We start from the raw sequence: 16,107 nt of genomic DNA on the forward strand, positions 1-16,107 counted from the left end.
TTTTGTTTTTTATTTTATATTATTTTATATATTTATATTATTTATATTATTTTATACAGTATGTCCCCGCATTTGAGTTTACAAGAAGAAAAAAAAAATATCTTTGATTTTACCCCAAAACTGCAAAGGAAAAACATCTGAAACGAGCAAATCTATAATTAAAACTTCATTATTCTACTTCAGTAGAAAGAAAAGTTCATTTTTCTCTTGAATTTGGACTTAATAATTTTTCTCTGCTTTTTAAGTCCGATCACATTGGCGGTTTTATTATTTTGACAATGATGTCACTTTGACAAATGAGTTTACGCAAGTTAAATAAGAAAAATGTTTGTGAAACATATAATTTTAATAAATGGCAACTCAAAGACACAGCTTTAGGATAAGAAACAAAGTCATTTTTAACAAAAACCATCATTATTCAGTTAATAAATTTATTGTCAAAGTGACATATAGTTGTCAAATAAATTAAACCGCTAATGTGATAGCACTTAAAAAATTTACATTTTTTCACTGAATCAGAATAATTAAGTTTTAAGTACAGATTTGACAGTTTCAGGTGAAGCAAAAAATGTTTTTCTTTTGCAGTTTTTGCGTAAAATCAAAGATAATTTTTTTTCTTCTTGTAAACTCAATCCGGGGACATACTGTATATTAGTGGCATTTTTAGTAAATTAAAAATTATAATAAATATTGTATTTATGAAAATGTCAGTCCCCAATTAATAAATACATTCACAAAATAAACGATCCTAAGAAGTAATAATAAAAGAAACTCATTAGTTATTAATAATCATAAATTAATTGCCACGCTATTAAATTATAGTCTTCGTTAAATATAAAAACTTGATGAGAGACATTCAGAAAATAGACAACGATAATGTGAGATTTAAATTATTTTTATTCTCAAAGCAAATTAAAAAATGTATTGTAAGAAAATCACTTTTAAAAAGTTAATTACTTTCTTAGCAAAATGTGACTTGTTGACTTTGAAAAAATCTAAATGTAAAGTCTAATAGAATAAATTGTTAATACAAAAGTTTTTTTAAATAATTCTATTGATCGAAAATGACACTAAGATTGAAAAATAGTATTTTTTTTTATTTAGCTTCTACCAGCAAAAGTTAGTCTACCTTAGCCCTCTTGCGCTTCGTGCCGGCCCGATATCGTGCGCCCCGTTTCGGGGGTAAGCCCGTGGCGAGTGCGATATCGGTGCCAGGTCGTTCTCGTCGACTAATTCGCGTTATCTCTCGTCGTCAGTCACGCGTTTGCAGGACAAATTCTCCAATAAGTTAATTAACCATCATCGCATGTGCATGATGAAGATGTCGCACCCATGAGTCTAAAATTGCAGGGCCACCCATTTTTCAGGATTTCCTCCTTTTTGGTTGAGAAGGGAAGCTAGCCGGCGGGGGCTCCCAGCATGGCCCTTACCCTGCCGCGGGGGTCCTGACAGCTCGTAATTAATGTGCAGGTTGCATGTGTTATGGACGAGACCCGCCCTGAAAATTTCCCCCCGAATTACCTCCCGTCGCCCCGCTCGATGAATATTTATATCGACTTGCTGGACACACGCCTCTGCGGTAATCCGGACCATCATACAAGCGTAAATCAACCCGCACGCCGAAATCGCGCCCGAATATTCTACTTCGACTTTCATAACTCATATTGACAGAAAAAGATTTTACGTAAAATTTGATTTTATGTAGCTTTGATTACCAATGAACATTGCGTGAAAAGCTTTCTGGAACCTTTATCTCTCGATTATGCACCAGGGCAAGATTCTTGAGGTACAATCGTTTTAAGGAGCCATTCGAGTGTATTAGGGCATCTTTTATGCGTTTTCAAGTTGTATTACAAAATATAAACGGGGTCGTTGTCAATTTTATAGAGCTTGGGGCGTCTGTGACGACCACTAATCTTATCTCGGTGAAAAAAATGAGTCTGAGGAATAGCATTATTAAGATTTGAGGCTACATCTTGGATGGTTAATGGTTCGATATTGGGGGCAAGTATAATCACCCAATAAAATTTTAATTAAGTATAAAACCAATTTAAAAAGCATGTGAATGTTATATGTGCGATAGGGAGAATGGTGGAGTCGTTATTTTTCATGAGGTAATAAAACGTCTTACCATGCCTATTTGAATAAAAGTCTTATCTCATCTTTTTATTGCTACAGAGGAAGCGTTTAATTATGTAAAAAATTCGTAATGGCAAGGTGACCGTTCTCACCACAATATGCACTAACGAAAGCATCGAAAGCAACATCGCATCGCTGCAGGTTTTTCGGTCGATAATTTACAGTTAATTGGGAACAGAAAACTACGACAAGAATTCAATAAATTGGCAATATTCACCTGATAATTAGCAAAACTTGAATGAAATAAATAATGAAAATTTTATTACAATGATTTTTTTTCTTATTTTTCGGCACAAAATTCTTTTTATAAGTAATAAAAATATTTGAAAAAAACAAGTACACAATTAATAAAGCACTTCGTTAACTCCAATTTTACATATTTACACTTTTGAGTCATAGAGACCGTACATACAAAACCTCGCAAACAAACTTGTTCTAGTTTTTCAAATTTCTAAAATTAGTGAGCTTATTATGACCATAAAAAAACTTTTTTTTCATAATTCGATCAAAATATACTAGGAACAATGCGTTTTGCAGCGTAGTCATTATTTTACTAGAAAAATTTTATAAATAGAATTTTGTTTTGATTTTTTGTTGTAAGTGGATACTCATGTGTTGTAGGTAAGACTGAAAGCTGAAACATATGTAAATGTAGAACTGTATGAGTAAATACATGATTAACTACTTTTCTCGCTGGAGTAGTATGAAAAAAAATAGTGAAACCACACAGTGGATGTCGATTTGCATTTACAAATTTTGAAATCAAGTTACTAATAATTGCAAGAACTTTCAGTCAAGAGCTGTGTCCATTAAAATTGTCCCACGATCAGCCGTTGTCATCTAAAGGGTCAGTTTACAAATAAATTGGTGTGTTTAAACGAGTTGTACGAGTATTATGTGACCATCTGATGCTCAAAATCATATTTTCTCGCTGTACTCTCATCAAGACATGTATGTGTGGGTAAACAAATAAAAGTTAGTTTGTAAAAATTTATTTGTGCAATAAATACCGTTGAGGGCTCGGTGTTATTTTTTTTTTAAATGCGGAATTGAAGGTCCGTTTGAAAAAGATTGACAAGTTGGGAACGAAGAGGAATTTTCAAGGGATTCGATCGGGAGTTGGTCTATGTGTCTGTCTTGATTATTTGGACGTGGCAGAATGACAGACAGGCGCGGCGCTAGGCCCGCGCGGTCGGCGGCATGACAGCAGCAAGAACAGTCACTCAAGCAGTAACCAGCCGGAGATTGATAGTCCGAATCAGGGCTAATTGAGTGCTGAAACCGTGATTGATGTAAAAATAATATGTGAAAATCACGGTGACTGGAAACAAATTGTAGAGCGCACGACTGCCACTCTATATACCTGGCATGAGGATTTATGTGAAACGCTGTGGGCCATTCGCATACAGACACGGTGATGAGATGGGACCATTGTGTCTCGTTAATGGCGATACCCATATCTACAGGTACCATCGACTTCGAAAACGAGCTTCGCGATCCACGCTGATAAATCAAACGCTGGGATAAAAATCAACAGACCGACGCAATTATCGAACACTAGAGGCCTTTTCGACCGCTCCGCGTGCTATTGATGGCGGAAAACGAACAATCATGGCGACCATCTCCACCATGGCCTTTTTCGCAAACCAACTAAATCACTCGACTGGGATCATCCGCTGTTTCCCTTCAAGGAATTTCTGATACCTTAAATGGATAAACAAAGCAGACATGCACCATGTGCTCAGAAATAATGTTTATCATTTTTGGTACGAAAAGTTTTTGTATAAAAACAAAAATAAAATAGGTCTTGTGGTATCAACCTCTCTATCAACCTAGTAGCTTTATGGGTTACACACATTTTTTCGATTTCAAAATTGAGACCAGTTCAACATTTTCCACTTTTGAAAAAAAAAAAAGAATAATGCTATATTATTCAGTTTTTAAATTTAAAATTTATTTCTTGCATTTTTACAACGTTTAGTACTTTTCTAAGTCTCTTGAACTTTGAAGAGTGCAAATATGAAGTTCTATATTGAAGTTTGTATTTTTTTTGATTTTTGTCGAAATTTTAGGCGATTTTTGGTACCCGGAGCCGTTTAGTGCTAATAACTTCGAAATTATTGACGCTAGTCTTTTTTGTTTGGTACCGTTGGAAAGCAAATTTAATTTGTCATTATATAAAAAATATAATCTTACGTTAAATAGTTATCGAGAAAATTGCTGATAAAGTCAAAAATATCTAAAACATTAATTCAACTATAACTTTTAAACGATCAAGAATTTTGCAGTTTTTTCGATACCAATCGGAACAATTTACATAATTATCTATGTATGCCCATTATAACGGTTGAGATACAGTTTTGCCGCAATTTAATAAAAATTTGTGAATCTTCTGAAGTTATGACATTGAAAATAATTGTACCTATACAAAATTCGAATGCTTAATTTGGTTGTTTCAAAAATATAATTTTACTTTTATTACCACTACAAAATAATTTTGTCTGATTTTAATCCCCAAAACCCCCCCTCGCTGCGCCAGTAGTAATTAATTAGTAGGTAATTAGTTTAAAACAATTGTTTCTTTAAAGTTTATAGTGAGACCGTTTGGTATGTTTTGACGTAAATCGCTTCCAGTTTGTGATAAGTATATTCTCGAAATGCTAGTTGTTGAGTTAGCATTTAATTAGTGATTTGCTGAAAGTGGATTTCAACGAATCTTTCACCGCTCTGTAAAAATGCAGAGTTAGCTTCAATCGGGTCGTGTCTGGGTCGATGAGACCACCGATGTGATTTTTTTCAGAAAAAGAGGTAAGGTTGTGACAGAAATTAAAGGTCGTTTTTTAGCTCGGCAAGTTGCAAATCCGACTCGTTTATGTTGAAGGTAAGAAAAATGGCTCCTGTAGCAGCTCTTTATAGGCTGTAGTAGGTGAAAAAAGAAGTAAATGCTTGCTTTCAGAAAATGTACACCGACAGAAATGCCACAAACTCGACTCGGTGGCATTCGCGCTAACAACTAGCAAAAAATACGCGATCCGCACGATGAAGCAATAAACCAACATCTTTAAGACCGAAAATGCGTCACTCTTTCAGGATTAAAATCGTCGCGCTTTGACACGCGCTCGAGATTTTCCCTATGCAAAAACGAGCAGTGATTCCGCTCCGATACTCTTGTTTTTTCTCTTTTGGGCCGCGCTTTTTAAAAAGGTAACGTGTTAACAACCCCTATGTTTTTAATTGACAAAGCGAGTCAACGATGTGGTGCAACAACAATGGGGATGCACTTGAGAGCACTGTTTGTCCGTTCCATTGTGTCGAGGGCCCAATAATCGAGGGAGTTAATGAATGCTGCCGTACACTTGGAGGAAAATGTCGTCTATTGTTTACGACGACACCAGCCTCTCCACTATTATTTATATCTCGCATTCGAGCTCCTTTACACATGTAAACGCCACTAATTGCCACGAACTGGGGACTCTAATTAGCTAGCCCAATCCTCTGCGGCTCCATTTGCCTCTGATTAATACAAATATGGACAATTTAACCCATCATGATCGAAAATTACAAACTGTACGTCAGCACAAAATTAAGCAATGTTAGTTAATTTGAATTCCACATTTTTTTTATAAAAAGTTTTAATGCCCTTCACACATGTCCCGCGATTGCTTTTGTATCACAAAGGTTGTTTTTAACGATGATGTTTGCTGAGAATTAATGAGGCGTGAAGAAAGGAAAGAACGGATTGTTTAAACCGATTAAAGCAATAAAATGTGAAAAAATTTGTCCAGTTAGAATGAACAAATCTATTAAAGAGATACATACCTTTTTTCTTATGTTTTGAATCTTAGTACATCACTGTTCTTAGTACATCACTTGTTCAGCTAAACAGACACTTGATTATAATCGAGTTTTTTTATAAAAAATAAGTAAAAATTAAAAATATTTTTTTAGAGTAAACAAGTAGCATTGAAAAATTAGTTGACTAAGTTCTCATACTAATTAAAAACTGTAAATTTCCGGTTCCTATTTCTTTTGAAAGGTGAGGAAAGGATTTCTGGGACTTCCCCAGACGAAGACAAATAAAAAGGTTGACATGAATGTATAATTAAGAGCACTAACGTAAGATAATGAATCTTAACTAGTTGAAAATCACTTTCTTAATACTTGTACTAAAAATAAACCAAGTAATTGTTCACTAATATTTGACCTACATTTTTAGAGAAAGGAAAAATATTTGTAAAAAAGTGAAAGAATGTGTCGATTGTGTTAGTTGATTTTCCAATAATAAAGCATGAAATGCAAAAATGAGCATTTATGATTAGATTGGCAATAAACTTGATGGTATATAGCCTGTAATAAATGTACATAAATATTGACAATCTATAAAAGAAAAAGTTGTCTCTGAAATTAAACATCAAAAGTTAATTATCTGAATGTAAAATCAAAAATACATATTCAAATAATAATTATACAATAATGTGAAACGAAATAATTTCTCTAGTGAAACGACATTGTAAATTTGTAAATTTTGGCGATCAAAATTCATGCGAGTTTGCCTTTCGCTTCATTATATTTCTTTCTAATTGCATGTAATTTTTGGTTTTGGTGCTTAAAGTTTCGATAGATATTATCATGAAATGTAATGAAATGTTTAGATTATCATCGAATTATCATAAATTTGTTGATTGTGGAATGAAACAAGTCGGTTTAGACCAAGATTGTTGCATGTGCAGAGTAATAACAGCAATTAGCCAATTAGTGCATACGTTTTTGTGGGCATAATCTGTCAGCAAAAGCGTCCGTTACCTGGCACTCGCACAGTGTCCCCTTTAATTCCCTTAATTAATTACTTAACGTCTGTAAACATAAAACGTGGAATAACGTTAACACTTCTTCAGGTTCAGTGACAGGTGACGAAAAGCTCACATAAAGCCAGTGTTTTCTCTTCTCTTGAACAACGGCTGTCTGATCCTTCGATAACAGCCTCGTAAAAATTAGTACCCACAAGGTCCTCTAATGAATGGGGTAGTAGAGATAAAGCGAGGGAGGAAATGACATGACGACGACTGCGACAACAACGAACGGACAACAAAGTTAATCTGCATTTTAGAATTAAATGGTGGCATTTTGGATTTGCATAAATCGAGGGCGAGGATTAAAACTCGAACCCTTTCTTGGCATAATGGACGCTTTCATAACTTCCAAATGATACCACTAAAAACGCACCTGATGATGTCGTTTACACAGACGTGGATTATTTTTAACGGATTTCGGCCAAATTTCGCGCCGCACTAATTAAATTATAATTGGATGATTCCTGAGAGTCGCGCCAAGCAATTAGCTGCGCAAATGTTGCCACAAAAAACAAGAATTTTCTCTTTTGCCTTCCATTAAATTTCTATTGCTGGACGCGACTGCTGAATTTATGTGGAACGATGACATTTATATGAAAGTGAAAATGCGCCTGTGTGCATTTTTTTCTAAATTTAAAATAGCGCTTTAGAAAGGCTACTCATTTTCTATCGTAACTACAAATCAGCAAGAAACCCTTTTATTCACTTCGATTAATCTACTTTTTTTTCTAACTGTCCCTTCACTCATTTTGCTTGTCCTTTTTGAAGTGAAATCGTTCATAATTTCAAAAAGTGAAATGTCTTTTTTTTCCGGATTAGAATCTGGAATATCCGTTTAATGTGAGCTACAATTTCACGGTCAGTGCTCCGACGTTCAAGTCGTGTGAAAGTAAGAGTTCATTTAAAGAAAGTCATTTTGTAGATCAGTCCAGTTAATTTTCGAGGGTTAAGTTCAAATTAAAAATCAAATTGAAGAAAACAGACACAGTCTTTAATTATAAAAGTAAAAAAAGAAATAACAACAACAGGAAATAAAATTAATCAACAAGAAACAAAATTGGACCTAATGCCATCCGCCGCCTTCATGTCCACCTTCTCCTCCACCACCACCGCCACCACCGCCTCCGTGTTTGGACACGTGGTGATAGACATGTTTGTAGATGGGCACATGGACGGGGTAGGGTTTGTTGATGTGGACCGGATGGTGTTTCTCGATTTCAATCTTGTATGGTTTTTTGACATAGACAGGAACGAGTTTCTCCACCGTAATGGGGACCTTCTTTTCGATTTCTTGTGGTACCAATTTGTAGATTGGTATTGCCACCGGTTTGGGCACAGGGATGCGGACGGGGTAGGGCTGCGGCACCGGGACTTTAATGACTTGGGGCACCGGGACACCTACGGGGTGGGGCACAGGCACTCCGATCTTTTTGACCACATGGATTGGAACGGGTTTGGTATGTTCGATGGTCTTGGTTGGAATTTCGTGGTGCTCGTGGCCGCCGTCCTGGCCACCGAAATCGACACCTTTCCAGCCACCTTCCCAGCCATGGAATTCGCCACCACCTCCACCGCCGCCGCCGCCACCCAGCTCCAGTCCGCCGCCCTCGTGGCCTCCGGAGTCGCCTAAGAAGCCGGCTTGGGTTCCCAACACTAGAGCGAAGATTACGGTTGCACCCTGCAAGAAAAAGTTAAAATGGCACTGGAAAAAAACTGATGGTCTTACAATAATTCTCATGGTTGTATACTTGGGTAAGAACGATGATCTGTTTGAATTGAAACTGATGATGAGATCTGGATTACCACAGATTTATATAAGGAGCCATTCGCTATTAAGTGGGGTTGGGTTTTGTGAGTGTGGGGCTTCGTAAAACAATTTGCATTCCTTGGAAGGTCGTATAAATTTATAACAATAAAACAAAGATTAAAAATTAGGTGAAAGTAATAAAATTGCTTTAAAAATTAGTAACTGGGTGGGATATTTCAAGACTCTCAATAGTTCCATATACAATCACACATTAAATTAGAGCATCTCTCTCCTTTCTAAAACCAACTGACAACATTCTCCGCAAATTTTTGGTATGCTTTGTGAAGATTAAGACCTCTCTCACAATTAGAGCATATACGCGAAATTAAATAGAACCCTGAAATTCATCTACCATTTTTTTAATTGGAATGCTCAAATCCTAATTAATAAGTCTACAACGTACTGTCTCTAAAAATAAAAACCATTAAAGTACCTAATTATATATTATATGCAAAAGCTCGAATCTTATTATAAACTTGTCAAAACAACTTCTGAAGTTCACATACAACTACGAGTATTTTGACACGATACATGATCGCTTAGAGCTACCAGAGTTATGTATAATTATTTGGAAGATGAACGATTTCAGACCGGATTAATTTGAAGGTCAAAATTCAAGAATGTTATTATGTGTTTGTTGATTTTGCATTATGTCGAGTATGTTTTAACGACTCAAACTTTCTTGTTATTTAAGATAAGTACTCAAAAGGCAGTATTTTTCAAATCATGTAATAACTACTTTATCAATGGTGGATACGTTTAGTAGAATTACAACTAGGTGTTAATTAATAAAATCAACCAAATATAGAGGTCAAGTCTGTTTTAGAAAGACCGACAAAAGATAGTCATCTATTCCAATTATGTAAAAAAGAAAAAAATTGTATGAATCTGAGTTTTTAGAAATAATTAATGAAAGTTACATTCTATGAAAGTTGAGGAAGAGGCCAGAAAAGGCAACTTTAAAGTGGGGAGATGGAAAGGTGTAACCAAAAAAATACAAAAAGTTTGAGAACATATTCAATTTAAATCAGTCGATTGGTATTACTAACCTGGGCAAAACACGTTTTCTATGAGCATACAGCTTTAGAGGGTACTAACCTGACAATAATTAAAAAAAGTCAATTATGAATCAATGTGGGAATTTGGGTCGATTTTCATACTGTTCTGCTCATTCGTTCTACATTAATTTATGAACGACATAATCAATGAAGTGTGAAATAAGGTGTAAATAGTGATAAAAAGGACTTTAACCAGCTTTTTCGTATAACATTTCATCACTTTCACACAATTTACACATCGTCATAGGAAAAAAAAAACTATATATGGTAATAAAAGTACCAGCTGTGATTTGCGTTCTACTATTTAATACAATTATGATTAATTAAAAATAATATTAACCTTTTTGCCGTTTCTATTAAAAATATGTGATTTAAAAAGTTAAAATCATACCTATTTTTCGAGTTCCATCAGTCAGTGTTATATTTATTTATTTGTACAAAAATTACAAATTACAATAAATAACTTTGTAGAAGAAAAAAGGACTTTTCCTGTGTTTTAAAATTTCATAGATTAATTATTATTTTGTTGGCATTACATATACACCTGTATTATACTGCATTGAATATATTTTTTGTTGCGTGTCGATTATAAAAATCATGGGTTATTAAACTTTAAAGCTAATAACATATATTCTGATGCCATGACTTAACATTTAATTTTATTAACATTTAATTAATTTTTATGAACTTCTTTAAATTATCTTGATAACACATCGATTTATCGATTGTGCTTTTATTATTAGTTAGTTTAAATAATAAATATTTATATAAGAAAAATGTATTAATAACAGAAAATTGTATTTTTCAATAAATATTTGATGGTCGAATGCTATCGTTGTTTTAAAAATTTTGATAAACAATGGTCGCTAAGAAAAGATACAAAATTATGTTTCATAATTCGCTTGTAAAAGTTTAAATTTTTAATAGTAAATTTAACTTTAAAAGAGAAATTTTGCCGCCAGGCAATCAATCAAGTTCAAAATCTGTCGCACTATCGTAAACATTTTTGAGAGTTCAAGGATAAAAATAAATTCATCAGATATAAGAAAAAATGTTTATTTGTACAAAATTCAACAAAACGTAACAAAATAACAACAAAATGATCGCGATGATAAGTTAAGAGTTGATGATAAAAAATGGAAATGATCAGATGAGCCTAATTCGACGCTTAATGCCATCCATGACCTCCACCACCGCCTCCACCGCCGTGTTTGGGAACGTGATGGAATACGTGCTTATAAACAGGGATGTGAACTGGATAAGGTTTTGCGATGTATACAGGATGGTGCTTTTCAATTTCAATTTTAAAGGGCTTTTCGACTGTGACAGGGACTAATTTCTCAACGGTAATTGGAACCTTTTTCTCAATTTCTTGAGGAACCAGCTTGTAGATAGGGATAGCGATAGGTTGTGGCACCGGAATATGGACAGCATAAGGTTGAGGAACGGGTACTTTAAAAACTTGAGGTACAGGTACTCCTACAGGATGAGGAACAGGAACTCCAATCTTTTTCACAATATGCACCGGGACAGGCTTTGTATGCTCAATAGTTTTGGTCGGGATGTGATGGTGCTCAGACCCTCCATCAATACCGTGATGCTCAAATCCATGACCTTCTCCTCCTCCAAGTTCAAGACCGTGACCTCCTCCACCAAGTTCAAGTCCGTGACCACCGCCTTCGCCGCCACCTAGTTGCAAATGACCGCCGCCGCCGCTAACTTCAAAGTGTCCTCCACCGCCTCCGCCAAGCTCAAGGTGGCCTCCACCGCCTCCGCCGCCTTGTTCGAAGTGACCACCGCCTCCGCTAACTTCAAAGTGTCCTCCACCGCCTCCGCCAAGCTCAAGGTGGCCTCCACCGCCTTCACCGCCTTGTTCGAAATGACCACCGCCTCCGCCGCCGCCGTCTTGTTCCAGGTGACCACCGCCTCCAAGCTCCAAATGCCCTCCTTCTCCTCCACCAATGTCTAACTGATTTCCTCCACCGTGCTCCAAGTGTCCTTCACCACCCTGGTCGCCGCCGGAGTAATCATAACCACCGCCACCGCCCGCACCATGATCGAGGCTGCCTGCGAATCCGGCATGCGCTATGCCTAAAGCCAATGCCAAAAGGATGCTGGCGCCCTAAGAAAAACAGTCAATTTCCAAAAAAATTATTCGGGATATGACACTCACAATAAATCTCATGTTTCTACACTAGAAGCGTCGAATGAAAGTTAAATGAAACTGATGATGCGAATTGCGTGGAGCTGTCTTTTATAGATACTGTAAGGTGGGGCCATCAGTGAAAGGTTTTCTCCGATGTAGAGTACATAATCATTAAAAATGTGCGACCCCTCAATAAACGGTCAATAAAAAAAATAATGCACCAAGACGAGAGCGTTGGCCTTTTCTGCGATTGTTGTTGGCCAAAGCTTTTAGTTAAGTGGACCATATCAAGTATGGTGAATTGCCATTGAAAGGCTCTGGACGCTCTCTTTCTCTTTTTTTTACATATTTATTAATATTATCTAATCTATATTAAGTTACCGCAATAAAAAAATCAGGAAATCGAGAAAACAATTCGACACTTTTCTCTTATGACACTGATTTTTTAATTTCTGAATCATCAATTTTTTGTTGGATATAATTACTCGAGAAGTTTCTACGCTAATTGGAGATTATAGTGGACATTGGTGACATTATTGGAGAAAGCAAGATTTTCACATTTTTTCGACAATTAGTATTTTAGATTAGGTCCAATGATGCAATCAATAGTGTTATTGTGATTGTATTATGCTGCTTCCATATATGATAATTTACACTCATCTAACATCTCGTTTTCACTTTCTTCCTCTTTGATTACGTTTTGATCTCTGTATTAAGAGCATGCTTTCGTTATGCTGTCACTTTCATTCTCAACTGGTCATACCATGTCCTAGAGAGTAGACGTGAAAGGAGTCGCAACAACATAATAACTGTTTCAAAGACGAGCAACACCAAAACGGACACACTGCAGGAGAGAGGAATACTGTACTCATTAAGGTCTTTCACTGACGGTGAAGGTCAGTTCACATTCACCAGAAGAACCACTAAACTCGAACAGTACACTAGTGTATCAGTTGTTATCATAGTGTTTTTTTAGTGGGTAGGTAAGTTTTTTTAATGTCTGTTTCAGGTGGTCTAAAAGACAAAACAGATGAGTTAATTAAGTTGACTGAGATCGTAAATAGTGCCAAGACTGATACTGGCCAGATCAGGTCTTAATTAAACAATTAACTTGGCTAATTGGTGCTTCCGTTGCAATAAACAATTACCCAGTGCCGTATGAACAATAATGCTAATTAATATTGAGTTAATGGCGTATTGTGTTGCTAAAATTTGCAATTCCTTGTTCATCCATAATAAATACGAGAGGAAATGAACTCTCCGGACTCATGTTTAAGTTATCTTCGTTTGCAAGTGCGAGAATAAATCAGCATAGTAATATCAAGAAGACCAACATTGAAATTCGCGTATTGTTTTTGAGGTTGTTGAGGAGTCGGCAGCCACCTGTGACTGATGCGCGTGGGAGTTCGCACAACCCCATCGCTCCGAGTAATTAGAGTATACGGGGGCGGCTTAAGTTCGTAATTAGTCCCATCTGGCGGCGGCTCCAGCAGCGGCCAAGTAATCGACGAGTGGCGCCCTCACACATGAGACTTCTGTAATGCACTCCGCCTAATTGCTCATCTCTATAAACCCCGGATTACATTCGTACTCATACAACCCCCCCCCACAACCCTTCAGCAGTCCTAGTTTCAGCGATAACGGCCTCACTCCTTTTCATATTAATGTCCTCGAGCACGGCCGCCGTTATCTGGACGTCCGCGATGCTACACTCTGCGACGTTGCGCCCCAACAGATTACGGATTTAAAATTGCCCCATTTAAATATGTAAATTGAAGCGCCATTAGCGCAATTGTAGAGGGACGTTAGTCCGGACTTAATGATTTTTTTTTTCATAAATTAAACAATTATGGAAAGACAACTGAATGGTGCGAGGATGGCTCTATGGAGATTATTTCCAAATCGATTTTTTAACTTTTATCCACCAGCTTTAGTAGGGTAAGTTCATAACTATTTATTCGAGGGTTAATACACAAGAGATGAGCTTTTCTCCAATCAAGTTTTTTTGTTAAAGATTTGTTGCTACTGAAATTTAATTGGGCATTAAGTCAAAAACAAACCAATTAATATTTTTTAATATATGATTTAAAAAAGTCAGGAAAAAGTATAGAAGAAGTTGAAAAATGTATTTCTGAAATAAGAATAAATACACCTAGTTCTTGGTGTTCCACTTCTTCCGGGAGTTTATCCGGTTAGGTAAGTGTGCCGGAATAGTTTTTAGGTCTGTACTTTTTGAAATTGTTTTGTCTCTTCATCACAGAAAGGTGGAAGTAAAATTAAAAGCTCTTACTTAGATCATTATTATTATCAAGAAAGGAAGAAAAAGCTTTACCCAATTAAAAGAAATCGGTGCAAGATGGAATAAAATTAATACATTCATTTGATTCTAAAAAATAATTTTATAATAACATCCGTTTTCAATAACCATTGAAACAGCTGTATAAATAAATGAAATTTCATTTTGTTTCCTGTAAAAAATATTTTGTTTTTCTTCTATTATTACAAGAGAAATTTATTTGATTATCATGTGACATGCTATTTAATAGAAAATCGTGATTATATTTAAATTGTCTCTAAAAATTATTAACTGAAAGTTAAAGTTGATGAAATATGAAAATAAATCAAAAATTGGTTCCCATTGCGGTTTAAACATTATAACAAATAATTTGATTCAACAGTTATTGGATGAGTTTGTTGAATGGTATTAATAGTTACGGCTTATTTGTTTCAATTTTGTTACAAAAATTGGTTCCTAGATTTAAATAAAATAAAATAAAAAGACGTTTTTTTTGCAAAACAATGTCATTAAATGTAAAAGGAGACAATTTTATTTTGGTGACACTGTCTTCATTCTTTTAATAAATTATGAAATTAGTAATTGAAGAAGGCTTTATATTGATTTATGTACCGCCATACACCTTTGACAGCTTAATTAAAAGTTGCATCGAGTCGACTTAACTAAAACATAAAGTTATGGATCCAAAAAATACTAAATTAATTTTTAAATCACGTGCTGACAAAGAAAACGTCAGTTGGTGGCACGTGTAATGTAATTACCTACATAATCGCAATGATAATTGGATATTTCCTTAGCGTAAATCTTAACGTTACTTTTCGTTAATGGCGTTTTCTTTCAAATTTAATTACCACACTAATAATTATTGCCTGTTTATATAAAAAAGGCATTTGAATATGTTCCAGTGAAAAAACCTGAATTGTGGTCAATTTGTTCGAACCGGAATGAATTGAAAATGTCGCATTAGTGAAAGTGATAATACTATTTATGTGCTGTATAGCCCAAAATCTTGTACGCCGGAAGACATAAATTTAAATTACATACTTATTTTGACTCGAATGTAATCATTTTAGGAATTAATTGATTGAGTTGGTTTGAAATGAATTAATTAAAACGAATTTAAATTAGATGTAAAGCAGGTACAGCTTAATAATTAATGATAAGACATAAAGCAATTTAATTAGTTTAAATTAAGGTTTAAAAATGGCTCGATTTAATTTAAATTAAGACAAGCTATTGGCGATTAAAAATTTTGATGTACCAATATTAATTTGTACTGTAACTCTAACTAATATTTTTCAGCATTTCAAGGTTGTATCCGATCAGGAAAAAAATTATTCACAATTAGTCACAACGTTTTTAACCAAAAGCGATTTCGAAAAATAACAAGTTACAATCATAATCGTCTATCACTGGTAACTACCTACATACATTACTATTCATTTAATTTTTTTCAGGCTCCAGCTGATTGTTAAACTAATCGAAACTCAACAGCTGTATTAGAAGTTGTCTGCTGAAACAAAATAACTCATTAAAATTATTAGTTTGCAAGAGTGGTTTTGGAATATTTATGCCACCCACATATATTTTTACTCACGAGAACATCAAGAAACATTCCTAGACGAGGCTCCTGTACGAGGCGTAGGTGTATCTGGAAAATGTAGTTCTTTCATATTTTTAAGAGCAATAAACCGTCCATCGTTTTAGATTTATCAGCCGGTTTTACAATTTTTTCTATTCTTAGAGATAAAGACAATTATTCATTCCTCACACACCAGCAACGCATACCCACATTTGTTAGTTACAAATTT

At 35.1% G+C, this 16,107-nt stretch overlaps 3 protein-coding genes and 1 long non-coding RNA gene across 6 annotated transcripts; 1 reads left to right on the forward strand and 3 right to left on the reverse strand.

Annotated features, from left to right (window-relative positions):
* Nucleotides 1–3,165: 3,165 nt before the first annotated feature.
* LOC123011790 lies at nucleotides 3,166–3,571 on the reverse strand. Its single transcript, XM_044409425.1, has 2 exons — nucleotides 3,503–3,571; nucleotides 3,166–3,414 (listed from the first exon to the last, which is right to left on the reverse strand). The coding sequence occupies exons 1-2, from the start codon at nucleotides 3,569–3,571 to the stop codon at nucleotides 3,166–3,168; spliced, it is 318 nt and encodes a 105-aa protein (XP_044265360.1).
* Nucleotides 3,572–7,958: 4,387 nt separating this feature from the next.
* Nucleotides 7,959–8,857, reverse strand: LOC123011280 (zinc finger protein 512B-like). The gene is made up of 2 exons (XM_044408647.1): nucleotides 8,716–8,857; nucleotides 7,959–8,667 (listed from the first exon to the last, which is right to left on the reverse strand). The coding sequence occupies exons 1-2, from the start codon at nucleotides 8,725–8,727 to the stop codon at nucleotides 8,053–8,055; spliced, it is 627 nt and encodes a 208-aa protein (XP_044264582.1). The 5' UTR covers nucleotides 8,728–8,857; the 3' UTR covers nucleotides 7,959–8,052.
* Nucleotides 8,858–10,894: 2,037 nt separating this feature from the next.
* On the reverse strand, nucleotides 10,895–12,122 carry LOC123011184 (probable H/ACA ribonucleoprotein complex subunit 1). The gene is made up of 3 exons (XM_044408516.1): nucleotides 12,028–12,122; nucleotides 11,685–11,976; nucleotides 10,895–11,654 (listed from the first exon to the last, which is right to left on the reverse strand). Exons 1-3 carry the CDS (start codon nucleotides 12,037–12,039, stop codon nucleotides 11,023–11,025), a joined length of 936 nt encoding a protein of 311 aa, XP_044264451.1. The 5' UTR covers nucleotides 12,040–12,122; the 3' UTR covers nucleotides 10,895–11,022.
* Nucleotides 12,123–12,828: 706 nt separating this feature from the next.
* Nucleotides 12,829–16,011, forward strand: LOC123010864. 3 transcript variants are annotated; one of them, XR_006413115.1, is made up of 3 exons: nucleotides 12,829–13,938; nucleotides 14,015–14,196; nucleotides 15,599–16,011. It is a non-coding gene; the product is annotated as an uncharacterized LOC123010864 (long non-coding RNA). The 3 variants fall into 3 exon arrangements; XR_006413114.1 differs by having other exon boundaries at nucleotides 12,829–14,196; XR_006413116.1 differs by lacking the exon at nucleotides 14,015–14,196.
* Nucleotides 16,012–16,107: the final 96 nt, after the last annotated feature.

The sequence above is a fragment of the Tribolium madens genome, unplaced genomic scaffold (genome assembly GCF_015345945.1).
Source record: "Tribolium madens isolate multiple individuals breed KSU strain unplaced genomic scaffold, Tmad_KSU_1.1 Scaffold_91;HRSCAF=231;Tcas5.2_LG7, whole genome shotgun sequence".
NCBI classification, from domain to species: Eukaryota; Metazoa; Arthropoda; class Insecta; order Coleoptera; family Tenebrionidae; genus Tribolium; species Tribolium madens.